Source organism: Populus alba, chromosome 5 (assembly GCF_005239225.2).
Source record: "Populus alba chromosome 5, ASM523922v2, whole genome shotgun sequence".
Classification (NCBI taxonomy): Eukaryota; Viridiplantae; Streptophyta; class Magnoliopsida; order Malpighiales; family Salicaceae; genus Populus; species Populus alba.
The window spans coordinates 1,446,883-1,473,268 of record NC_133288.1 but is presented as its reverse complement, the minus strand read 5'-3'; the positions used below and the strand labels follow the sequence as shown (position 1 = coordinate 1,473,268).

At 34.4% G+C, this 26,386-nt stretch overlaps 3 protein-coding genes and 1 non-coding gene across 5 annotated transcripts; 3 read left to right on the top strand and 1 right to left on the bottom strand.

Moving 5' to 3' along the window:
• The first annotated feature begins 1,895 nt into the window (after positions 1–1,895).
• On the top strand, positions 1,896–6,374 carry LOC118047681 (ATP-dependent DNA helicase Q-like 1). The gene is made up of 10 exons (XM_035057030.2): positions 1,896–2,151; positions 2,731–3,101; positions 3,186–3,446; positions 3,582–3,745; positions 3,903–3,999; positions 4,092–4,135; positions 4,499–4,613; positions 4,698–5,051; positions 5,654–5,878; positions 5,977–6,374. The coding sequence occupies exons 1-10, from the start codon at positions 2,037–2,039 to the stop codon at positions 6,085–6,087; spliced, it is 1,857 nt and encodes a 618-aa protein (XP_034912921.1). The 5' UTR covers positions 1,896–2,036; the 3' UTR covers positions 6,088–6,374.
• Positions 6,375–9,984: 3,610 nt separating this feature from the next.
• LOC118047679 (uncharacterized) lies at positions 9,985–15,700 on the top strand. Of its 2 annotated transcripts, none has more exons than XM_073409340.1 (6): positions 9,985–10,077; positions 11,097–11,207; positions 11,317–11,375; positions 11,480–13,240; positions 14,296–14,431; positions 14,738–15,700. In XM_073409340.1, the coding sequence occupies exons 2-6, from the start codon at positions 11,102–11,104 to the stop codon at positions 15,403–15,405; spliced, it is 2,730 nt and encodes a 909-aa protein (XP_073265441.1). In that variant the 5' UTR covers positions 9,985–10,077; positions 11,097–11,101; the 3' UTR covers positions 15,406–15,700. The 2 variants fall into 2 exon arrangements, with proteins under 2 accessions (XP_073265441.1, XP_034912919.1); XM_035057028.2 differs by having other exon boundaries at positions 9,989–10,557.
• A 3,895-nt stretch (positions 15,701–19,595) lies between these two features.
• Positions 19,596–21,194, top strand: LOC118047678 (uncharacterized). The gene has a single exon (XM_035057027.2). It carries the CDS (start codon positions 19,676–19,678, stop codon positions 20,948–20,950), a length of 1,275 nt encoding a protein of 424 aa, XP_034912918.1. The 5' UTR covers positions 19,596–19,675; the 3' UTR covers positions 20,951–21,194.
• A 3,675-nt stretch (positions 21,195–24,869) lies between these two features.
• On the bottom strand, positions 24,870–24,941 carry TRNAP-CGG (transfer RNA proline (anticodon CGG)). Its single transcript has one exon. It is a non-coding gene; the product is annotated as a tRNA-Pro (tRNA).
• Positions 24,942–26,386: the final 1,445 nt, after the last annotated feature.

Here is a 26,386-nt window from a genome sequence, read left to right as displayed (position 1 = left end):
TCTTTTTGCTGCTGGTGATGACTGTTGACAAACAAAGACACGCATAGTTCTTGATTTCTTGGCAATCTTCAACATTTTTTTTGGTTGGATCTTAATTTGCTTATATACCATTTCCAATCTTACATATGCTTTGTGAAAAATGGCAAAAGCATTAACATATTGAAAGCTCATGCCCCTTCATGCCTGCTAGCGTCTTGCATCCAAAGGGCACATTAAGATTAAATAATTATGGGTGACTGGAAATTAAAATAGCTTAACTAGTGTGGTAGCGGTTCTAGATTTATGTGTTTTTTTTTAAAAAATCACTGGTTCAAGTCTTATAAGAAGGAAAAAAAAAAATTTTATGGGAACTACTAAAAACTGGAGGTTTATATGGATATTAATTTTAGGCCCGTGAGATTAATCGAGACGCACACAAATTAATTAATAATAAAAAAAAAAAATTAAATGATAATTGAGCTATTCCCATGTGATTTTTTATTTAACTTCATGTATTAATGACCTCATTTTGCATGATTAAATAACATGTAAAAAACATCAATTCAAAAAATTTATTTACATATAGTTTTAGTTATAAAAAAATCAATTTAATAATTTTTATTCATGAAACATATTATTCAAACAATTGTACTTAGTATTTCAACACTTTCAAGTAATTGTCTATAATTCTGGACATTAAGAACTCCATAAAGTGGTAGCATGATTGTCTACAATTCCCTTAATCACTAGGATGCATTGGATGTTGTGTTAATTACTATTTAAAATATGAACAAACAACTATTGGATGTAGCTTTGAAGGAAAGAATTCCTAGCTAACCATGCATGTAACCAAAGAACATTACATTCATTTGTGCATATGAACAATAATTGTATGGTTGATGCTAGGGCGTGCTAAAACATTATTTAAAAAAAGTAAATTGATATATAATGAATATTTTTTATTATTATAAAATACAAATCATATGATTTGATTTATCTTGTATTTTTGGAAGGAATTTAAAATAAAAAATAAGATTTTTGATATACCGCAAGCTTTGTGATGAATTGTATAAATTCATGCATGGATGTTACAAGTTATTTATATTTATTATTATGTTGTAAAATACTTTTAAAAAATAATTTTTACTTTAAAATATATTAAAATATATTGTTTTAAATTTTAAATTTTTAATGTTAACATATCAAAACCATTAAAAAAAATATTAAATTAATATTTTTTAATCAAATATATTCTTGATGGGCATAAAAAAATACAGAAATAACTGCAAAATCTCCAATACTTTAAATTCAGTAATTTCTTTTATATATATATATATATAAATTAAAAACTCAAAGATATATGATTCAACGAAGAATTGTAAAAAAAAGACCATAGCAAATGCGGGGGATTTCACTAAAAAGACTTCGGCACTTCAATTTAACCAATAAATTAATTAGTTGGAGAAGAAACTAATAATAAATAAAAGAAACATAAAGAAAATGATAAATCATGATGTGGGAATGGAGAAATGATGTCTAACCTAGGCTAAATTGTGGATTTGGCAAATAAATTTCTCTTTATAATAAATCCATCTCCTTAAAAAAATGGACTATTTTTTTTTTATTTCTCATCTCGATTTATATATTCAAATCATGCTTGTCATAATATAAATAATTATTCTTAAAATTTGAGAGCTTGAAAATTTAATTTATATATCCAGAATAATCAAACAAGCTAAAGTCTTACTTGAATCTACTTCATTCAAATTTTTTTTTACAAAATACACATATGCTAGGTTGTTTTTTTGTATATATCAATATTTTAAATAATACTATAGTAAATCAGAAAAAAATACTAAAAAAAAGAAATTTATATTATTATTGCTATCACACTGTAGCCCAAACAGATACGACACCGTCCATAATGTCCCTTCATCACAAACTAGCCAAAAATAGCGCGGGAATTTCATCCCTCTCAAATCCTCCTCCAGTCTCCCACTCACTCACAATTCTCAATTTGGAACCGGACAAAGCTCAATCAAACGAAAGAAAAAGAAATGGGAGGCCGTGATTTGGAGTTGGAGAGAGCTCGATTTCTAAGCTTGGCTTTGGAGTTTGGTTTCGATGAAGAATCTGCAAACAAATGCCTAGACCGCTTGATTTCTCTCTATGGTAACTCACCCACCCAACCACTCATTCACTCAATTTCTAATAAACCCATGTTTTACTTTATCGGTTTTTTTGATATTTTCTCAGTGGGAAAAGAATTGGTTTAAAAGTTGCAAACTTTTTTATTTTTTCTAGAAATGGTGATTTGGGTTTTTTTTTTTATGTGAACTAAGCAGGATGAGGTTCTTTTGAAGTTTCAAAGAATTGGGTTTTTGAAAATTTGGTTTCTGTGAAATGGGTTTGTTTTAAATAGAGCGATTAACGGGTATTGATATTTTTGTTGAAACTAAGCTTAGTGTTCTGGGATTTTCTGTTCTGGTGCAAAAAGGGTGATTCTTGAAATGGGGTTATAATTTTTTTTTTTTGGCAGAATGGATTAGTTGATTGATACTAAGAATGTTCGCTGCCACTTTTCCTACTAGAGCTAGGAACTTGGCGGGATTGTCTCCTTCAAAGGCTTTGCTTTTGGAGAACCTGAGCCATGTGATGATGATTTTGTGCTGTGTTGTTTTGTTTGGTTTTTTATTTACTTTTAGATATACTGATGGTTTTCCTTTTCCTTTGTTTTTTATGGCGGTGAAGGTGATGATGGCCAAGATTTTATCACAGTTGAGTGCTGTGGGGATGATTTTCTTGCGGCACTGGCTGAATCTATGCAAGACACTGAGGACTGGGGTGATGATGATGATTTACAAATTATTGAATCAGAAGCTTGTGGAACATTAACTAACATGTTTGAGGAACATGTTGTAAAGAACAACAATAAAGCAAATGATGATGACAACTCGAGAACCTACATAGATGTTACTGATGATTCACCTGAACCTAAAAAGACAAGGACTTTTATGGAATTGGATTCTTCGAGTGATAGTGAAGAAGAGCCAGATTTTAGTTTGGAAGAGGAAAATCATGATCTATTTACCCCCTTGACTAAACGAATTTCAGGATCTTTGGTGAGAATTTTTTTTTTAAATAAATTTAGTTTAATGTTGCTTTTTATCTCAAGTGTGAGAATTTATATTTGTTTTACTTTGAAGGACTGTAAAAGCAGTGTTACTCAGGGTTCAGTTTCCTCAGTTGGCAATAAAAAGCAATTTCCCAGGATGTCAAAAGATGACCATCGGAGTCTCAATTATGAAGAATTACAGGCTTTGGATGACTTTGAACTAGCAAACGTTGTAATATTTGGCAACAAGACATTTCGTCCTTTGCAGCATCAGGCTTGTAAAGCAACTGTGGCAAAGCAAGATTGTTTTGTTCTTATGCCTACTGGAGGCGGTAAAAGTCTATGTTACCAGGTCAAATATCTCTCTGTACACCAAGATTATGCTGTTTCTTTCTTTTTATTAAGAGGTTTAAAGCAGCAGTAACAGAAAAGGCTGTGTTCATGTGGCTAACAGTACTTTGTTGTATTTTTTGCCTGTCCTTCACAGCTTCCTGCTACTCTGAAACCTGGTGTTACAGTGGTCATATCTCCCTTACTTTCCCTCATTCAGGATCAAATTATCACACTGAACCTCAAGTTTGGAATACCAGCAACTTTTTTGAACTCTCAACAAACTTCCGCCCAAGCAGCAGCTATCCTCCAAGAGCTAAGGCATGTCCCCTCCCCCAGTCCTGCTTTAAATTCATACAAACCTTTTGTTTTTTGCTTTTGACAATTCAATGGCAAGATTTGTTTCCAGGCTCCTTTCTCACTACATTATATTTCCATGACTGGACCTCTCATTGATCTTCTGTTTTCTTTATCTTAGAAAGGACAAGCCATCATGTAAGCTCTTATATGTGACTCCTGAAAGGATTGCTGGGAACCCAGCATTTCTTGAAATACTGAAATATCTGCATCTGAAGGTGAGTTGTTTTTGCAGGTTCTTAGTGACTATATTGCTATACTGTTTACTATTAAGTCTATATCTTTTAATGGTGCTCCATGTAAATCACAGGGACAATTAGCAGGTTTTGTTGTTGATGAAGCACATTGCGTGAGGTATGGTCTCTTTTAGTGCATCATGCTGCAATTATTCTGTGTTGGCTAAAACTAGCTTGGACACCCATAGAAATACATTATAGCATGCTGAGGAAGACTGCCCTTTTGAGCCGAACTATTTTTTTTTACACTTCCCATATGCACTCAACATTGGCACCATACAAGGACTGCAAGATTGTTTTTTAAGTGTCAGTGTTCAGTGTCTTCAATGAAAATTACAATTACAATTTTAGTTTTAAAAATGGTGGTGTCATTGTGTTTTTTTTTTAGAAGAGTCACTATGCATAGGCCATTTTAGAATTTCAAAATTCTAACAATAGACTCCTGCTACCTATCAAATTCTACCTCAATAATGTTTCCCAGCCAGTGGGGACATGATTTCCGTCCAGACTACAAGAGATTAGGATGTCTAAAGCAGAATTTTCCGGCTGTCCCTGTTATGGCGCTGACTGCCACAGCAACCCATTCAGTTCGTGAGGTAGTTACTTTGGAATGCTTTGTTTCTCTTTTAGTGCCCTTTTCAAGGAAATAATATTTTCCCTTTTGAATAAATCGTCTTCAGGACATCTTAAAAACTTTAAGAATTCCAAGGGCTCTTGTCTTAGAGACAAGCTTCGATAGACCAAATTTGAAATATGAAGTGATTGGGAAGACCAAAGAATCACTGAAGCAGCTTGGAGATCTTGTAAGGGATCGTTTCAAGAATCAGTGTGGAATAGTATACTGCCTTTCAAAAAATGAATGTGTTGAGGTCTCGAAGTTTTTGAATGAGAAATGTAAGATTAAGGCAGTTTATTATCATGCTGGTTTGGGAGCTCGCCAAAGAGTTGATGTTCAGAGGAAGTGGCACACAGGCGAAGTCCACATTGTATGTGCTACTATTGCATTTGGAATGGGAATAGATAAACCAGATGTTGTGAGTTCTTCTAAATTCTTCAGTTTCTATTTCTTAATTCTTTTGTGGAAAGTTTAGCTGTGGTGATTTGCTATTGTATGGCCACTCTAATCATTCATACCAAATCCTATACTCTAAAATTGTATCCTCTGGTGGTTGTCAAATGGAAAAGTTGTTAGATATGCAATACAGGTTATAAGCAGAGAGAGAATTCATTTTAGATAACCTGCATATTTGGAACATGTATGATGGCTGTGCATAATAAACTGAGATTAGTACAATTTCCCCAAGATTAAGATTATTACGATAACCTGTATGAGATTGGATGAGAAAGAAGCAGATCTTTGTGTCATATTGAAGTAACAGGCATTATAGTGTTACAAGTGCTATCACTTATTTTCTGTTATGAACAGAGTTGTAAAGATTGAGTAGTTTATTGGTACGAACTGTAGGAAACTACACTATGCCAGAATTTCACTTTCAACATAGTTCTATTTCTGGCCTGCTATCTTGATTTGTAATTTTTATTTATGACGTCTTCATCTTTGGTAACTTTTCATTCTTTTTGCTGGTTATCCTAAAGTGTTTTTCTTTGTTTTTTTTCTTTCCTTTCAAATGCCCAGCGCTTTGTTATCCACAATACATTGTCTAAATCAATTGAAAGCTATTATCAAGAATCTGGAAGGGCTGGAAGAGACAATCATCCTGCTACATGCATTGCTCTATATCTGAAGAAGGATTTCAGTCGGGTTGTATGCATGTTAAGGAGCGGACAGGGTTATAAAAGGGAAAGCTTTAAGCCAGCAATGGCTCAAGCTCAGAAGATGAAAAGCTATTGTGAGCTCAAGGTAAGTAAACTCTCATTAGACATTCTTAGACCAAGAGTGAGAATCCATCATCAAATGAAACATTGCTTCATTCCTTTTCTTTCTTTCTGAATCTCCAGGTTGAATGTAGAAGACAAGTGTTACTTGAACACTTCGGAGAGTCTTTTGATCAAAAGGCCTGCAAATTTGGCTCTAATCCCTGTGATAACTGTCTCAAGACTTCCTTGTGAGCATGTTTCCATTTGTCTTCACCAGGGCATTTAATCCTCTGGCCATCACTAGGATCTAAGCTATTTCTTTCCCCTCCTATAGCCATGCCATAAAACCCCAATAGCTCCAAGAATCAGAACCTCCATGATCCCCGATGTGAAACCCTGTCACGGGCGCTTGGCATGGCTGACTCCCTCAAGATACCCTTTTCTCAGGGATGTTTTTTAATCAACTATGTAATCATTCCACACACAGTTTAGTGCTTATTGATGTCAAGGTTATGATACAAGTGATCAGTTTGCATGAATCGAAGCTCTAGCTCTCTCTGGTCCAATCGAAGATAGGCCAGGTCATCCATACCAGAATTAAAAGATTAATGATAATTTCAAGCCATGTGGTTTCAACAGATGAACTCGAAAATTATAGAGGTTCCATCCATTTGATTGGGAATTTAAACTCCAAGAAACTTGGATCGTAATTCTTTGCCATGGCACCCTCGAGAAAAGGATGCAGCTAACAATGCGCAGATCAAGGGGAGAACAGGGGTGTGGTGTGATTCACTGATTCCAAATTGCAGCTGCTTGTGAGTACTGATGGCCGCCGTTGACTGGCCCTTAAAGTCTTTTTTGTGTTGTCTTAAGAATTTTATGTGAAGTGGGTGGCAGTTGGTATGGACCCATCGTATCCTCGTAAAGGTAAATTCTTTAATTTTTTTTTTGTTTTTACGTTTTAAGAATATATTTTTTTAAAATTAAATATTTTTATTTATTTTACTTCAAATTAATTCTTTTTTAGCATTTTCAAATATTTTTAATATATTAATATTAAAAATAATTTTTTTAAAAATAAAATATATTTTAATATATTTTCAAATAAAAAACATTTTAAAAAAATAACTTTTATTACCTTTCTAAACACTTCATTAGCTGACTATGACTAAAAAAAGAAGAAAGGATAGGCTGGTTGGTGGGAGCATGTGGCTTGAATTTGTAAAGCTTGGCATGGTTGTTATTAGTTGCGTTTTATTAGTGTTTTAAAATATAAAAAACTATATATATAAATGATAAAAATATAAAATAAATTTATTTATATCATAATTTTAAAATCAATTCATATCTTTTCAAAATAAAAAAAATGCAAAAATATATTTAATTTGTTTTCATTCATTTTATCTATCTGGAAATAATAACCAAATATTTACTAATTGTAACGATATATATATATATATATATACACACAACCTCACGCCCGCAGCTGTTTATACAACGATAGAAGATGGGATAATTTTAGGTATAATTCTTAACTTAAGAGTACTATTCACGATTCGTTGGATATATTTTCATTGATAAATTGTGCTTATAAGATACTTTTTAAGATTATTTTTTATTTAAAAATATATTAAAATAAATATTTTAATTTATTTTTTATATCAATATATTAAAATTATAAAAAAACACTAATAAAAATATCAATTTAATACTTTTTAAAATTGAGAGCACTTTTAACTTTTAAGACGCTGATAGAGGCACAGCTAGTAATTTTTTTATTGGAATAAAATCTGGATTCTTAAAACAGGACCACAATAACCTTATACAAATCCAATTATAACTTTGCCAACTAGGTGGACAACGTTGCCGGCTTAATATTCAACATCAAATCTAAGATCTAAGATCCACAGAGCCATGAAGTCTTCCTCAGACTTTTTTGACACAAGCACATGTCCCGACCATGCACTTATTATGATTAATCAACTCATAATCCTCCCTCCCTCGTGATAAAATAGAGTTTCAGACGATGACGTGTCAACAACCCCAGCAGCATGGTCACGTGAGAGCATATGAATTTGCCTGGAGTGTTTGCTTGGATCCAAAACTCTCTGGATCGCCCAAATGGCCAGTTTTCCAGCTAGAGGATGAAGGAAGGTATGCAGAAACAAACAATTCTGGAATAATTCCGAGTTAGATGAAGGTCGGAAGCACTCTCTGTTTCCCTCAAGATCTGAGCATGGAGAAATTATTGGAGTGGAAGAAAACCTCTGATATGGTGATGTCACAGAATCTTAATAAAGTTGATGTCTTGCTCTGTCCTTCGACACTGAAGTGAAAGCAGGTAGCAATCGAGACGACAACGCAGAATTTAAATAAATTTGATGAGAGTGGATCCCATTAGATAATTCAAGTCAAAATTTTATTTCTGGTTTAGGATTTTGATCTTATCAAGCAAAAAATATTGATTTTAGATCTGTTTAAAAAATTGTAAACCTGTCAAGAATACATACACGATGTATCAGAATTATACTGTAGAATAAAACCACGAGTGAAGACTATTCGTGTGCAAACCCTATTTATAGTCAAAACCCTGTATTTCTTACTTGATGCCTTTCTTCTTACTTGTTCTTCCGTCTTCATCCCACCCCTAACCCTCCACTTCTACAATATTGGCACAGATTTACCTTCAAGATTTTTTTTAAAATGAGATTACTTAATAAATTAGTTTACTGGATTGGCATGCCAAAAGTTAGAACATTTGCTCAAAATCTGTATTCCAAATTGAAAAACCTAACAGTTCTAGGGTTTTTTTTCTTCTTCTTCTTTCCTCTTGTGGTGCCAAGATAACAACATGGCATCGACCCTCGATTGTCGACATTAATCTTGAACAAAGACTCCCATAATTATACTCGAGTAACTCTTCATGCCTTGATAGACAATTTTGAGTGCATAAATAGCAAAATCTATGTGCTTTTTAGTTTGAAGAAGCACAGAAAAGTGCTGGTAATTGATTTAGGTTAATTAAACCAAGTGGAACCCATCAATTTGTAGGCCCAAAGAACCACAAAACCATGTTATGCAGCCATGTGGGAGGATAGGGAAGAGTGCCACCATTGCTAGACATGAGAATGGGATGGAATAAAAATATTATTTAATCAAGATTATTAATTTACTGAGAATATATATTGAATCTGTAATCTAGGAATCAGAAACTAGTTTATCCCGTAAAATTAGTATTTTACATTTGACACAAAATCACTTGGTCGGTGCCATTCTCTCATCTATGCATAATTTACTCATGCTAAAATTAAAAAAAATATCAAAGGACGCGGATGGTCAACACCTAAAAGTAGCATGTGTAAATATTGACTTTGAAAACTTGATTTACATTGTGTTTGGTAATTTTTTGGATTAAAGGCGTTTAAAAAAAATATATATTTGGCTTAATGATTTGTAAATTATTTTTTTGAAATGATTTGATGTTTTTAAATGTTTTTGACTCGTTAAACCATGTTAAAATCATAGATAAAACACTTATAAAAATATTAACCATGATGGTTTTTAGTTTAAATATATATTTTAATAGAAACATATGCATTTCATTACAAAACACATGTCAAATAGTCAACTAAGTGTTTCTTAAAATATATCTGGTTAATAATTATCAATTTCTTAAAATGTTTATGGGTTCCTTCAATGATTTTTTAATGGTTTAGATACATTGATGTCAAAATCATTAACATAAAAAAACACAAACATTTAGTGATCAAGTAAGTGTTTCTTCTTTGTTTACCTTGGTTTAAATTAAAAAAAAAAAACATATCTATAATTTTAAGATATACACATTCATGACTAATAAATTCCTTATGAATTTTATAAATTTAACATAAATAACATCTCTTGATCAAACAAAAAAGATAGGCTTAACATCAATGCACTAAATCTAATCCCCATAATTTGTAAATCCTTTTAATATGGATTGGATTGTATTTATTTTAGCATACTTGAAAAAAAAATTGATTCAATCTTGATCTATGTGAAAAATAATTGAAAAATCATCACCAACTTTGGAAAACCAAAAGGCCAAAAAACCCAGTTGGTTCACTTGTTTATGTTAATAAATCAATTCTTTTAGTCGCAATTCCACAGGAGTTTACTCATCAAACTCTTGCAGTCTTGCCATAAAGTCAAAGCAGTGTCTCATCTTCTCAAAAATCTAATGCCATCAACAGCACAAGACAGGTAGTCCACCATCCCCTCTCTCCCTAGACTGACACATTTTTACTCTTTTTTAAACTGGCTTGTTTTAACCGCATGTTTTTGGACCGTTCCTCGTGTACCCCAAATCTCTCAGTGTGTTTCCCTCTATCTGCTAATGTCACCTTGGCTCCTTGACTTCATTTTCCAGCTATTTTGTTAAAAACCCTACTTCCAAGCCTTCAGGCTTCTGGTTTTGTTAACTTTTGCTCTAAAAACATCCTCTTACAGGCAAAGTTGAGAGCTTGGAGTTTGAAAAAATGTGGGATTCTTGGATAGTATGGGTTGACTGGTGAGATTCATATGAAATGGTTCGGAGTTTGTGAGATTTGAAGAAAACCCTTTCGATTTAAGTTATTTTTGGATGCTTTCGATCTGTTTTGTGGTTCTAAGGCAAATGGGATTTGGTTGATTTTGCTGTTTACGCGAGTAACGGTTGGAACCTTGACTCTTGGAGGATGTCAAGTAAGATTTTGATTCACATGAATCGTTTTTTGCCTTTTCTTTTTGCTTTCTTTTGTTAATTTAAAGATTTTCCAGTTTAGTGAAGGTTATTTGGCTCTGTAATGCCTGTGATTTTGGCAATGTTGGTTATTTAAAGAAGGATCTGATTTAGGTAATTAGTGTAGTTATTTTTGTATTACCTCTCCACTTGTGTGTAAACATCTAGCACTTCGTGTTTTTTGCTTGCTAAATGAGCAATGTAGCTGACATTAGGCGTGGATGTGGTTTTTAAAGTTCTAATCTTTTGTGTCCTAATTGTGTTTCAATTCATCTTTAGAGCTTGTTTCATTTTAAATTTGGAACTTGATGGCAATGTAGTTTGGCTGATGGGTTCTGTTTGATTATTTTGTAAAATGCAGAGGTAAATTTGGGTTTTTGACGAGACAAATTTGCCTATTTGAATCGTTCTCCTGGTTAAGAATGACTTCGAATGAATTTATTAGAAGTTTTTTTTTCTAGGTTTTACATATTGCTGAAACCATTTCAACTATGATTTGTAGATAATATGATGGAGGGTGAGAGAAAACGTTCAAAAGGAGGCCTTTTTCACTTGTTTGATTGGAATGGGAAGTCTCGGAAGAAGCTGTTTGCGAATAATTCTGAATTACCTGGTATAGTTGTTGTCTTGAAGATTATGGCTGTGCGTATGGTAATTTCTGATTGTTTCCTAAGTTGTCCAGTTTTTAACTTGATTGATGTCTGTATGTGTTGTGATTGTAGAAGGATTAAAGCAAGGAAAAGAAAATGTTGAAAAAATGGAAAAGCTTCTGCTTCAGGCGGTGAGCAGTCATCTCTCTCCTGTTGTAATTTTATTTTCTACTATCCTTTAGTTGTTATAAAATCTCAAACATGATTTAACGGTTTGTTTTTCCTGTGCATCCAGGGGGAGCTGGATGATAGAAGAGCAAACTTGAGTAACAGAGGAAGTAGTGACTTTAGTTGTGCTTCATCAATGACTAGTGATGAAGGATATGGAACAAGGGCCCCTGGGGCAGTTGCAAGGCTTATGGGTCTGGATTCTTTGCCAACATCAAATGTTGCTGAGCCCTCTTCTACCCTAGTTTTTGATTCACGCTCTCTTAGGGCATTTCAATATGATAGCAGCTCGCCTAATTTATGGAGTGAATATAACCCTGAGGACCACTGCAACGTTCCAAATAAGCAAGAGAAGTATGCTTGGAATTCTGTGGAATCGAGGCCGCATAAGGTGGAAAACCGGCCAAGTAAGAGATTTCAAACTGAAACATTGCCTCCAAAATCAGCTAAATCAATTCCATCTACCCACCATAAGTTGTTGTCTCCTATTAAGAATCCTGGATTCACCCCAACAAAGAATGCGGCTTACATAATGGAGGCAGCTGCAAAGATAATTGAGGCAAATCCTAAGGCAACTAGCAGGGGTAAAGTTCCATCAATCGGGACTACTTCAGTTCCTTTGAGAATTCGAGATTTGAAACAGAAAATGGAAGCTGCTGCACATACAACATCCAAGCCCCAAAGATCAAGTGAATCCTCTGTTGCCAAGAATATAAAAGGACAACAAAGTGACAAGAGTTGGAGTGGACCAGAAGGCCTGTCATCATCCAAGGCTTCTACAAGTTCAGAAAAAGGCACTCCCAGCAGGTGGAAGAACAAGGGGAAGTCAGTTCCACTTGCAGCACAAGCAAAGTCCACTAATGGTCAAAGAAGGGATGGATCAACATTGAAAAGTAAGAGTATTGTGAAACAGAAGGAACAGAATGAGGTCAAAGCAAACCAGATGCTTAAGACCCAGCCTCGCACACAAAATACTGTACAGAAGAGAATCTCTGAAAGCAGGACCAGCAATGTGCTTCAGCAGAATAACCTCAAGCAAAATTCTGTACCCAATAAAGATGGTTCAGGTTTGAATAATTCAGTTTCTAATCAGCAAGGTAGAAAAACAAAATCCACTAGTGGTTCTGTTGGACAAAGTAGGACTGTAAAAAAGGTTGTTGTAAAGCCTGAAACTGTGCCCAGAAAGATGGGCTTGGTCATGACAGATTCTGAAAAGGAGAAAACTAAGAATATAGCTCGGAAGAAACGTTCTGTCAGTGGTGATCTCCAAATTGACAGAAATGCTACTCCTAATGTATCATTCAATAAGGATGAAATGTCTACAAAAAGTAATGTTGTAATGGATGGGAACATGAATATGGCCATGGATAACAGGAAAAGTGGCATGGATGTTGTTTCATTTACGTTCTCATCTCCCATAAAGCGGGCCTCGCCTAGCTCTCAGTCATCTGGACAAATGTCGGAGAAATGTAGCAGTTCTGCTATCGACTCTTTTGGTAGTAAAGATCATCCCTCCTTAAAAAGTTCAATGTCTTATTTTCCTGGATTGAATGTTATGGGAGGTGACGTGTTGGGTGTTCTTTTGGAACAAAAACTGAGAGAATTAACATATAAAGTAGAGTCTTCCCACTGTAATGTGATCAGAGAGGAGACTTCTACTTTGTCCATTTTTCAAAACTCATCAACTCCCAATGTGGCAAGCACCTCCTCCGCAGCACTGGACAAGATGCTTCAAGTTGTTCATGATAAAGACAAGTCAGACAGCCTAGGTTACTTCGATTGTATTTTGGTGGAAAATTCACAGCTTGCTATGAACCAAAAGTGGCAGGTCAGTCATATGTCCATTTCTGCAGATGCATCGTTCCTTTTTTGGTATCTCTGATCTACATTATCTATTTTTTTCTTGGAATTTTGATATGCTCGAGTGACAATAGGAGTTTTTTTTTTTTTGTCAGTATTCAGTTTCAAGATAAGCTTTTCCTGATGTGAGTAATATTTACATTCTCTGAAAAGAATTGAAAGTTTAGTTCTATTCTTTGATGTAGGTAACATGTGTGTTATGTTGTAGATGCCTTTGTAGGTGACCTATCTGGTAGAGGTTGACAATCGGGTTAATTTATTCCATGCCTCTACTGTATTGTATATGTATATCATTAAAGATATAGTAGATAAAGTAGGAAGAATACATGTTTTTGTTTTTGCCAAGTCCAATAATGTTCAGAAAATCTTCTGCATGAGTTCAAATGGGTGCTTACTTGTGCCTCCGAGTTCTGCTGTAAAGGTGGTATATTCTTTTACATTGCGGATAATGTCTGAGTCAGGTAGAATTGCTCTGGAAGCTGTACCCTGGATTTTTTTTATTTTCATTTTTTGCGAGTGCTAAAGAGTCTGGATTTAGTTGTGAATTGTTTGGGGCAGATGCCAGTCCTTGTATTGGTTTTATCTGTGGAACTTGGAGCCTGTGTGCAAATTATTGCCAATACCTTCTTCTTCTTGTTTTTTTTTTTTAATTGTTTTTTAATATAATTTCTGAGTCAGGTAGAATTGCTCTGGAAGCTGTCCCCTGGATTTTCTGGTTTTCATTTTTGTGAGTGCTAAAGAGTCTGGATTGTAGTCTGTAATTGTTCGGTGCAGATGCCAGTCCTTGTATTGTTTTTATCTGTAGAATTTGGAGCCTGTGTGCAATTTGTTGTCAATACCTTCCACTTAACCAATGGGCACATTAGCATACAGAATTCTGTATGTAGAAAAGCTAAGCAGATGCTTACGGGATTGGAAGTTCTGACAAAAAATAATTCAATTAGCATTTCTCATCTTCAGAAGTGAATATAGGTTCACAGCTTATTTGCCTCCCTAACAATCTCACTTGGACAACCTTTTCAGCAATCAGAAGATATGGAAGTGCAAAGCAGCAGCAGCAATTACAGTGAAACTGGAAAAGAACTCAAGTGTCAACGTACCAGCCCAGTTTCAATTCTCGAACCTTCTTTTGCAAGTGGAAGTTGCTCATATCTCAACGGTAAAGCTGTACCCTGATTCTCTTGGACTTCTTTTTCTAACTATGTATTTGGATTTCGAAAAATCTTGTCACTTCATGCATGATAATTTGGAAATAAACCAATATCATTTAAATGCCACTTAGGAACCTAGTGGTGGTAATTGTGACTGATATTTAGGAAGATAAGCACATCTAATTTTTCAAATCAGGTTCGGGGTTGTGTGCACCTTTTAGGATCTTCATAATGTGATGTGGGGTGTTCTCTCTTTTTTGGATAAAACCACGTTTTGATGAAAATAGTGACCAAAATATATACTCAATTTTCAGGAAGTAGCCATTGCTCAACAAATGAATCTGTAGAAATGGAGGGTGAAACCGAGCTATCAGACTCAGCCTCCTCAATATCTACAGTGGATGTGGTAAGAAAATATACAACTAGGACATGCAGCATAACAGAATCAAAGGAATCAAGCGACTGGGAACTAGATTTCACGAGGGATATACTTGTCAGTGCAGAGCTAAACTTGAAAGATTTCTTATTGGGTCAAACCTCCAACGTCATAAACCCCAATCTTTTTGATCAGTTGGAGAATCAAGACCAGGGGATGGAAAGTAACGAAGAAGATGACTCCAAGCTTGCGCGAAAGCTCTTGTTTGATTGTGTTAGTGAATCCCTGGACTTTAAATGCGGACAAATTTTGTTAGGGAGCTGCAAAGCATGGGCTAGATTGTCAGCGTTGTTTCAAAGGAAGGGGTGGCTGGCAGAGGAGCTGTACAAGGAGATTTTGGGTTGGCAAAGCATGGGAGACATGATGGTGGATGAGCTTGTAGACCAGGACATGAGCACTCAGTATGGCAGATGGCTCGACTTTAGCATAGAAGCATTTGAAGAGGGTCAAGAGATTGAGAATGGGATTCTAACTTCTTTGGTTGATGAATTGGTTTCTGATTTATACCCTTCTAAAGCCCTTCAAGAAGGTCTTCCTCTCATTTAACTTCAACTGTATCTAAGGTAACCTGTTGACCTTACATTCCTTTGATTTTGACAGAGGAAACAAGAACATCATCACCACTCGTAACCTTGCATGTTTTCCTGTTCTGACCATCTGTAATCTCCATTTTCTAAGTGCACTTTTCACTTCCTCCTAAGATATTTGGTTCCCTCCAGATTTCCGTCAGAGTCAGCTACTGGCATAACAATCTAACAATTAGAATTCTGTCTGAATATTTGATCCGGCCGTGATCCGGCCTTAGCAGATCATATGCCAGGCTAGGCCTTATAACATTTCATCACAGGCATGGGATAATCTTATTTTCACCACTTTCTTGTATGCAAATACATGTTTCAAGAATTACAAATTTACAGTAAATGGCATATGCCCACATCAATCTCGTTGAGAATATATGATATCATTGGCACTATCCATGTATAGAGAGCCCTACACCTGTAGAGAAGGCAGATTCATAATTATTAAACCAAGCTGGGTTTGGGTGATGGATTGACTGGGTTTCAGGTCAAATGGATCTTAGATTTCCCTTTGAGATTCAATAACTATGGGGAAAATCAATGAACCATTGACAATATGAAACCAATTAATTGAAGAAAACAAAAGATTCAATAGAAAAGGAATCCAATAGCACTCGTTGGAAGGTTGTCAATTGAGCTAGTCTGGACAGAATTCATTTATTCCTGATGGCTACTTGTGTAATAACCTATTAAACCATGTTGTTTTTTCACATATTAGCTCATCATTGGTCATAAGTTCACTGGTCCAGTTGAGTTGAATAATTTTTATTGTAAAAAATTAAAATTATTTAAACTATATCAGGTTAGCTTATTTAATTCATAACTTGAACTAAGTTTTACTGTTATAAATACAATTGTAATTTTTTTTTCTACAATCACTCTTTGATTTATTTTATTTATAAATTTTTAATTATTTATCAAAACATATATTTATTATTTGATATGCTATTCACATTCTTAATATGTTTGTGTTTAATATTGTGATATAATATATCTTTTATTTAAAAACATTTTAAAATATATTGTGATATAATATATCTCCGGGAACTGGTGTGTGCGATAGGCTAGGAATCCACATGTCAGATCTGGATTGGGTTAAAATACATTTATTTAATTTATGAAAGGACACCAATATTCTTCTTTCTTGGACAGAGAAACCACTGAAAAGAGGCAGTGTATTCTGCACTATTGTCAACAGATTAGCACGTAATCTTTTATTCTGATTAATGAATTGTTTAAGACAGGATTAGCAGTTTACTTTACTTAAGATAATGATCTTTTGGTCCTCCGAACCGCAAGAAATATTTCTTAAAAAAATCACAAACCTAGAAAACAGGGTTTGCTAAAACACAGAACCTTAGCCTCGTGGATGCTGCCCAAAAGCTAGGATCCTATGAATTTTGCTATAACTTAATGTTTCAGAAGCCCTAGAAGGAGACGGGGTCTTACAGTGGATCAATGCACCCAGTTTCATGCATCTTCTTAGAGGGTTTTTCATCAGCCATTTAAATCCCTCATTAATTTTATTTTAAATTATGACAGATGAAAAATGATCTATACCATTAATTAACTAGCACCCAGAATGTCAACTCTCCATCCATCACTCGAAAAATTCCAAGTTCCAAACGAGTCGAGTTCCCCTGGCTAGGTTTTCTTTCTGAGAGTGGTGGTGACCCCCTGCAAGATCAGTGTACTGTGCGTGGATCTCGAGGAGATCAGAGGGCTGAGGATGGAAGATGTACTCTTCTGATGTACACACACATCCTGCCATGGAGAATGGAACAAGGACAGGTCACATGTGAGAGGCCAAATGGCTTTCATGGGGGAGGAGAGGGAGTGGATGACATCATAGAGAAAGCAGAGAAAGACCCACACAGATGGCCATGGCAGGAGGGCAAACGTGCTGCCTTGCTAGTGAATTTCTTGTCCATGTTCGCTTTCCCGATTTCCCACCTCGATCCCTACTCTCCTCTCAATGTTTACACCTTTTTTCATGACATTCTGCTTCCTGCTTCCTCCTTTTTTGCCTCGATTTATCCTTGTTACAAAACACTTTTTGCTCTCCGCCGAATGGTTATAAATTTTATCATTAATTGTTCGTACAAATAATGGGCCAATAACTCATTGCCGAGAGGATAGTGAAGGGAAAGCAATTCGATATATTTATGAGAAGTTTCTGTTTCCTAGTTTTTTTTTTTTTTTCTTGAATTTGAATGCGTGATAATAGCTAGAGGAGTTCTACTTCTACACAAGTTTGTCCTCCGTGGGCTAGTTTCTTTTCAAAATAAAAATATCTCGAAAGAGAAGACGGCACTGCTATCTTTTTTTAGAGATTTCAGAGTATAATAATAGTTATTTTTTTAAAATAATTTTTTATTTAAAAATATATTTAAAATGATTTTTATATTTTTTAAAATTATTTTTAACATTAAATATAAAAAATATAATTTTTTTAAAAAAATATAATTTCAAAAACATTTCCAAACAATCACTTCGAATCTTTCACTCGAAGTTTGAAAAATTTAGTATTTGAATTGGAAAGTAATTCATGAATCATTAAAGATTTTGTAAAATGTCCTGGCCATCAAAGGAGGGTGGTTACATGAACATTGCAATATAGTAACTATTTTTTTTGGCCAAAAATATTAAATAATACTTTAAATCATTTAAATCATGTGAGGAAAGAATCGTAATTTTTCTCACATGTTTTCTCTCTCTTTATTCTCTGCATGTTTTTTCTTTTCTTTATTTGTTTTTTTTTTTTTTTGTTTTTTCCTTTCCCATGTGTTTTTTTTTCATTTTTTTTGTTTTTTTCCAGCATTATCTTCTTCTTTTTATTAAAAAAAAAATTATCTTTGATTTTTTATTTATTCAATTGATTGAGAATTTAATTTTATATATTTTTTTTGAAACATTTTCGATTGCTAAAATATTTTTTCAAATTGTTTTTATTTTGCTACAATATTTTTCTATATGTTTTTTTTTTTAATTTATTTTTTTAAATTTATTTTTTAAATATTAAGATGATTAAGAATTTAACTTTGTAGTTTTTTTCTTTAAAACATTGTGAATTGTTATAGTGTTTCACCGTATCGTTTTTATGTTTTTTTTTTTTTACAAAATTATCTTTGTTAATTTTTTTTTTAATATTGAATTGATTGAGAGCTTTTCTAGCAAAACACTATAGACTGCTACAATGTTTTTTTATATGGTTTTTTTTTTTATTGTTTTTTTGTTTTTTTTTCTAAAATTATTTTTGTAATTTTTTTTGAAAACATTATAGATTACAATAGTTTTTTTCCATTCAATTTTTTATGTTTTTTTTATTTTTTATAAATCTATAATAATATAAAAGTATACCACAAACCCACGAGATGACACATACATGGCATCTATAATGGTCTAAATTCCACATGAGTTCAGTGTACCTTTGATTATTGTCTTCAATTAATAATCTACCCGGTACATTTAGAAGTAATTGATTGAAATTATAGCCGTTGAGTTTGATATAAGATTTGACTAACAAGTTTATCCGTTTAATCTCAAAATAATATTATTTTAATAAAAATAAATAAAATAAACATTGTTTTAGATAAAGTTTTTTTTAGAGGTAACCATATAAATTTTTACTGGAGTTTGAACATGACGATCATATTTAATTAAATTAATTCTTAATTTAATTTAAAATAAAATTTAACTTAAACTAAATTCTAAACAAATTAGTTATTAGATCACATCCCAAGTTAAATCAAATTTAATAATTAAGATTAAAATGGATGAAAAAAAAAGCTAGTGTAACTTTTAATGGTATCTTCCATCTGATTGTTTTATATATATATTACTACTCATATCAAACTCCCTGAAATTTTCATGGGATAATTAAGAAATAAAAATCTCAAATTCTCCCCCCTTGAGAATTAAAACCCACAGATTCAATGTACCTCTTTCCATTTGAATTTGACAAATGAAAGAATGGCATTATTTGGAAATTCCGAAACATGTAAAACCCATTTAATTTCTTTTTAAGGATTTCTAATTTCCAAAATCTAATTGTCATTAGTCAAAGATAATGAAAAAGACAGTGGCATTAGATGTTATTACTCATCATCTTCAAGGGCAATTTAAGAACCCAACCAAGTCTCAAAACCCCTATTTACTTGCACAACACAGGCACTTTGCAACCCCAACACCTGTCTCTCCCTCTCTCTCTGTCGTTCTTACACAAACAGCAAAGAAAAATGGAGCTGCAAGAAACCCAGAGCAAGAACAAAAATGGCCAAACCTCTACACCAGACCCAATAACAGACCTTGGAAACCCTTATAATGGCAAAACTTTAGAAACCCATTACTTTACTGAAGACTTTGACAGTGCTTGTTCCACACCTTATGTTAGCGCGCCTTCTAGCCCGGGTCGACCCGGATCCGGACCCGTTAATGGTGGGTTCTTTTATAGTTGTCCGGCAAGTCCAAAGCATTTCGCAATGACATCAGCGGAAAAGGCAATGGCGAATTTTGCTTCTTCGCCTGATAATAGTGTGGCTATTGGTTATGAGTTTGAATTCTCTGCAAGGTTTGGCTCGGCCGGGTCGGGTCATCCCGGATCCATGAGTTCAGCTGATGAGCTTTTCCTGAATGGTCAGATCCGCCCCATGAAGTTGTCTTCTCATTTGGAGAGACCCCAGATGTTATCTCCTTTGATGGATCTTGAAAACGAAGAGGAAGATGGGGATAGCAGTAATGAAGACGAATTCAAGAAGGGTTGGAGAAAGGTTGGTGCTAATGGTGAAAGTATGTCGAGAGGAAGAGATCTGAGGTTAAAGAACAAATCTTTACGTAGAAGAACAAGATCCATGTCACCATTGAGAAGCACATCTTTTGAGTTTGAAGATTATGGTGAAGAAAACAAGAATGTAATTGATGGGTCTATTACTTCTTTGGAAGTTAATGATGAAAGTCTCAAGCTTGATGAGGCTACAACTAGTGGTGGCACTGATACTCTTCCAGCGTCTGCATCATCTTCAAGGTCATCATCAGCTGGAAGGAACTCAAAAAAATGGGTTTTTTTGAAAGATCTTCTTTATAGAAGCAAGAGTGAAGGGAGGAGCAACAACAAGTTCTGGTCTAACATTTCCTTCTCACCAGTCAAGGAGAAGAGTAAGAAACAAAGTACTGGTGTCCAACTTGGCGTGTCAAAAGAGAAGGCTAGCAGCAGCAACAACAACAACAGTAGGTCTAATGTTGGCAGTGAGAGTCAGAAAGTGAAGGGAAATAGTGGGCATGGCTCTTCTTCTTCTTCAGGGAAGAAGCCAATGAATGGGATAGGCAAGAGGAGAGTACCAGCATCACCACATGAGTTACATTATAAGGCAAGTAAAGCACAGGCTGAGGAGATGAGAAAGAAGACATTTTTGCCTTACAGACAAGGTTTACTGGGGTGTTTAGGGTTCAGTTCAAAGGGTTACGGAGCTATGAATGGATTTGCAAGAGCTTTGAATCCTGTTTCATCCAGGTAATCAAGTAGTCAAATGTGTTAAAAGGAACTTGTAAGTTGTATATACATTTTATGATTTTTTTTTTTAATTTACTTTCCTTTTTGTTAAATCTTGGTTGTATTTTTATGTATTTATTGATGGATATTCTTCTCTTTTAGCTTAAAAGAGAAGTTTGTCCCTGATCTATGTATTTTGTACTTTCTCTCATAGGGTGTTTTAAGCCTAGAGAAAGATCAATATCACTTTCTACCAGTAATTACTTCCGTCTGCACCATGCTCTAATTTGACTGAGATGTGATAATATTAGGTGTAAATCACAAGTGGGATTAATGTGAAACAGTGCACTAATTGGATTATTGCATCAATAATATCGTCCACATGGTTGGAGGACACATAATTCTGTGATGTTAGGTAGTAGAGGTCCCCTATCACCTCCAATTACACGATGATGCCTCCGAAATTGACCCACAATTATAAAGGGATTTCATGTTGTTTTGGCTGTATCTTGCTTGCCCAGTTTCATACTGATATTCCCATGTGATATTTTGCACGGGAATAGTGATGTAGAGACATTGGTAAAGAGGGTGAGGTGACTCATTTGCCTTTTCAAAATCTAAGATCACTTGACAGACTTCGCAAAATCTGGGTCCATTTAGAATCTCACTGTCCCTTCATCATCTTTAAATTATTCTGCCTTGATCAACCTGCACCACTAATCTAGCTGGTTGTAGATTGAGTTTGCTAATGGGTGCTTTGTAATCTTATTTAAATGGGGCATGGTGTTTCATGGACATGGACATGGTCCCGTGGAGGAGATGATGAGACAATGACATAAAGGAGTTGGAGATAATGAGACATGCTTGATCTTGATATGGTTTGTTGTCATTCTAAACTTCCCTAGCAAATTTCTGCACTTCTTTTTGGATTCTTCCATCTAGGCCTCTCATAACAACCTTTCAAGGAAAACGATTCATTTACTTTATTTCAACTCAACGGAAACTTAATTCCGGTCAACATAAAATCATTACTTGAGAAGGAAATTTCACACTTTCTGCACGCCTGCCAGGAATTTTAATAGAGTAATTCACTGAGAAAAACTCAACTTAATTGTAGCAGTGTTGTTTATTTTATTTAAGTGGTTTTTTTTATTAAATCAAAGTTTAATTAACTCTTCAATTAAACTCTTGGTCCAATTAAACCTTTGATTTAATTAATTAAACTAGTCAAGAGTTTAATTAAATTTTTAAACTTCCAATCATGTTTGCCCTTAACCATCATCTTTTTTTTTTAATAATAAAAATAAAAAGATCAAAATTGGGTTATGACAATTGTAAGTGATTAAATATTTTATATATATTAGATAAACTTGAAAAAAAATTTAATTCATTAATAAATTATTTTCCAGTTCATTTTCCACACACACAACCAAACACTGGAAAATGTTTTCCAGTTCATTTTCCATAACACTACCAAACATCGGAAAATACTTTCCCGGAATTCACTTTCCAGGAATTCATTTTCTCCGGAATTCACTTTCCAAAAAGAAATCACTTTCCTGCAAACAAACGGAGCCCTAAATTATATCTAAAAAAACCCAATCTTTATCGTAAACTTAAACACTCAGTAGGAGAAACCCTTCGTTTCTTTCTTTTATTTCTTGTGTCTTCTCATTTTAACCATGCAAATGGAGGCTTTGCTTCTGGTACTATACATATCTGAAAGTAGCGGGTCAACAAATACAGGAAGTGTACGGAATAGAAAAGATGGAGACATGGAGAGCATGTTCCCTGTTCTTCTCGCTTTGAAAGGATAATGGAGAACATTTACTCTTCATCCTTCCCGTAGACAAGGGAGGTTATATTTCAATCTCTTTTAAAAACTATTTTAGAAATAAATTATTTTTATATTTTACTTTCGTCTCATCAATTAAACATTCTTTTCAAATCTGAGCATCAACCTTGCATGTGTTAGGTGATGGGTCCATCAAATTGGGACATACTAATTTTTAGCCTGAGAAAAAATGGTAGCAAAATCACATCATGGCCCCTCAACTCCATTATTGTGCATGGGCTCGTATCCAAATTTCCATGTTATCGTAAGAATCAAAATGATGACACAAGTCATGGGTCGGACCTGGAAAGTCTATTTGAAGTTCAACATATTGTTCTATCACTATCTGCCCAGACTGTTTCCTTTCTCTGTTTTTTTCATTTTTTTTTTAAAAAGGGATTTCCCTTATCAAACAAATTTACGTCAAAGAAAGTTTGGTCAGCTATTCAATAAGAGCTCCTTTTTTTCTCCTGAAATCATAGGAAAACTGTAATCTTAGTTATATTACTAAACCAGGATTAACTCAGTGAACCGACTCGAAATCTAACCAACTCAGAAGGAGAATTTATCCACTATGATTCGGTTAAAAAGGAGCAGCAAGCCAACAACCCAGCCGTCTTGAGTGAAACTGGAAAAAACTGTTTAATATTTTTTTAAAAAAACAACGCAATATGACTTCTTTTGTCTTTTATTTAAAAAAGAAAATTACGTTAATACACTCTGTACCATGTTTCTGATTGGTTTAATGACTGTAACTATAACAGAAGTTGTCTTTGGCAACTAACAAAAGGTTTTATAACGAGGTTTCAAGCTTCTGCTTTTGGAGAAACCTAGTTTATTGCAAAGAAAATCCAGTTTCCTGTCAAACGAACAGCCGCAATCAGAGGCTGGAGGCTTGGTAGAAGAAGCTTAGGAGAGCACCCATTTGTCTGTCTATGCATTTTCTCAGAGGAAGAAAATCCCACATTTTAGGCCTACGTAGTGGGGTCCAATGCAATACAAGCTTTTCTGATTGGCGTGTTGGGTTATGCGCTCTCCATGTGAGCTTTTCAGAGAATCCCTTTCACCTCGCTGCCACATATTTTTCATCTTTACACGAATTTCTTGCTGCCCTAAAAATCCACTCTTGAAACAAACCTCGAATACCCGAGTAGCCTGCTCCTCTCCACTGCCTGTTGATTAATGGGGACCTGTGAGCCTGGCTAGTGGCCCTCGAGAAGCGGGGAAAGGAGATTTTTTTTAATAATTAATAATTATATATTTTTTATTCCTATATAAATCAAATCATATTTTTCACATGAACTGTTTTTTCCTCACAAAACCCATATCCTATCCTCCTTTACTTTATTTTCTAAATCTTTACCCTTTCTAAAACTCCAAGGTTTTATTAAAATTCTCAACCTATTATATTCTTATAGCAATCTCAAACCATAAAACTTGTTTCAAGATACAGATTAATTTACTCCAATATTTCAAAAACAATGGTTTGTATTGCATATTTAATTCACATTAAGATTTTCACCACACGGAAAACATCTTTCTAACAAGCAAATAGTTGCATTTAGAGATCATATTATTTTTCATAAAATTAGTTTTCCTCTTTTCAAACTCTAATTTTCAAATGAATAAAACTCCACATGTCATGCTTGTGGGTTGGGATGTTGGGTCATGCATGCATAATCCACAAGATTTGGAGCAACTTCCCTCTTATCCTCACTCAACCATAAATTTTATAAGGGTTTATTTATATACGGGCTAACATTCCCCAGATAATTGCAAACAATACTCCTGTCACAAAAACAATCTTTTTTTAATTAAATTTTAATGTTAATATATTAAATTAAATTTTCTTTGGCATTTAATGACGGATGCAGGGTGTTGGGAACTTTGAATTTAGTTCTAAATGAGACAAAGATACTGAGCGACTATAGAATGTCTGAAAAACTGAACGTTTTCCATCCTTCTTCTAACTTTTGAAACTGAGTCTTGCTTGCATTTCTATATTTGGACTTGTATGAACAAAAACTCAAGACGATAATATGAATGGCAAGTTCTGCTCTCAGCCATTACATGACTGTTCATCTAAGATGGAGAAGAAGCTTAAGAAAAAGGGGTGTTGCGAGAATCGAACTCGCGACCTCTCGCACCCGAAGCGAGAATCATACCACTAGACCAAACACCCAACATGCTCTCCTGAATTTCTAATAAAAGAACTAGTTCATATTGATTCCAAAAACAGAAATCAGTGTTAAGAAGGTCTAATGTTTAGATTCCTTTTCAATTTTTCTTAGTTTTCAAGCTCAAATTTGTATTGTAAGTTTCACTTTAAGTGAAATAAATAAATTCTTCTTTTGTTCTTGTTAGATAAATAGGCTGCTGCTGGTGTTGATAACACATTCCGAAGAAAATTCGACCAAGAAGAGTACTTAGACCAGAGAGGCTTTACAAGTTAAATCACCATGCAAACCTCAGACCCGAGAAGCTACTCTATAGAATATTAAAGCAAGGAGGTAAGCAATTGAAAGCTTAAGATTAAAATATGAGACAGGCTGAAGAAACAGCAAAGTATAATCATAACAATGAGCTACTGATCAAAATCCTTAATTAATTAATTTATTTATCATAAAGCTGTTTGGATAACTCACTTTCACAAGTTGTGCTTTCCTAAAACCCATCGCACGTTTGTATGATCCCACCAACTTAATCTTTCACAGATCATCAGCAACCCATGTGTCCATCTTCTCTAAATCTTTCAGCAACTCCTTCCATTGAAGCTGATGTTCTTGGGATTTATTCTTGACGCACAATAAGAAACTATACCCATTGAAGTTGATGCGTTTTTGGAGGGATAGGAGTGTCCGCTCCGTTGTATAACTGTTCTCTCTGAGCATCTCACATCTTCTCTTCGCGATTTTAAAGACAGAATCGATGAAATTGAATAAAGTGCAAGAAAAAGGAACAGGAGGAGAGACAGCCAGCATGGGGAGATAGATAAATGGAGGAGTTGTGGGTGCCCAGGAAGGTGAATTCGTCTCTTATGAATGTATCTGTATTTTGAGCTTCCTCGATAATCCCCTTCAGATCAATTTCAGCCAATTATAACTCTGTCTTTAATTCATTCACCTCCGTTTCGGTTTCCTTCCTTTTTCTGGATTTTATGTAATTTTTGGATATATACAAATTGATTACTCCAATATTCCAAAACAATGGTTTGTATTTAACATTTAATTCACCTTAAAAACTTTATGTCACGAAAGAACATTTCTCTAACAAGCAAATAGTTGTATTTGTTCATGTTCGTTCTAGTTTTATCCGAACTGGGTTTTTTAGAAGCTGGATTGGTATAGAATTATGGTTTAATGTTGTTGGTGGTGTGTGCAGCGAAAGGGGTTTGTTTGAGTTTTTCCCGACTTGGGTGTTTTTAGAAGATGGATTGGTATAAAAGTGTGGTCTAATGCTGTTGCTGTGTGCAGCGAAAGGGCCACCGGTGCGAAGGAAGCCGATCTCAAAGTTCTCGCCGGGGAAAACTCAGTGAAGCCGTTGAAGCATAGGGACTCTGAAGTCGATCTCAAAGTTCTGGCCGGGGAAAACTCAGTTTAGCTACTTGTTTTATATAACTTTAGATAT

Coding starts and splice junctions, on each gene's coding strand:
- LOC118047678 (XM_035057027.2), top strand. CDS start 19,676: ATGGAGCTGCAAGAAACCCAGAGCAAGAACAAAAATGGCCAAACCTCT.
- LOC118047679 (XM_035057028.2), top strand. Junction 11,376..11,479: donor AAAAGCTTCTGCTTCAGGCG/GTGAGCAGTCAT, acceptor CTGTGCATCCAG/GGGGAGCTGGATGATAGAAG. Junction 14,432..14,737: donor AAGTTGCTCATATCTCAACG/GTAAAGCTGTAC, acceptor CTCAATTTTCAG/GAAGTAGCCATTGCTCAACA.
- LOC118047681 (XM_035057030.2), top strand. CDS start 2,037: ATGGGAGGCCGTGATTTGGAGTTGGAGAGAGCTCGATTTCTAAGCTTG. Junction 3,746..3,902: donor GCTATCCTCCAAGAGCTAAG/GCATGTCCCCTC, acceptor TCTTTATCTTAG/AAAGGACAAGCCATCATGTA. Junction 5,879..5,976: donor AAAGCTATTGTGAGCTCAAG/GTAAGTAAACTC, acceptor CTGAATCTCCAG/GTTGAATGTAGAAGACAAGT.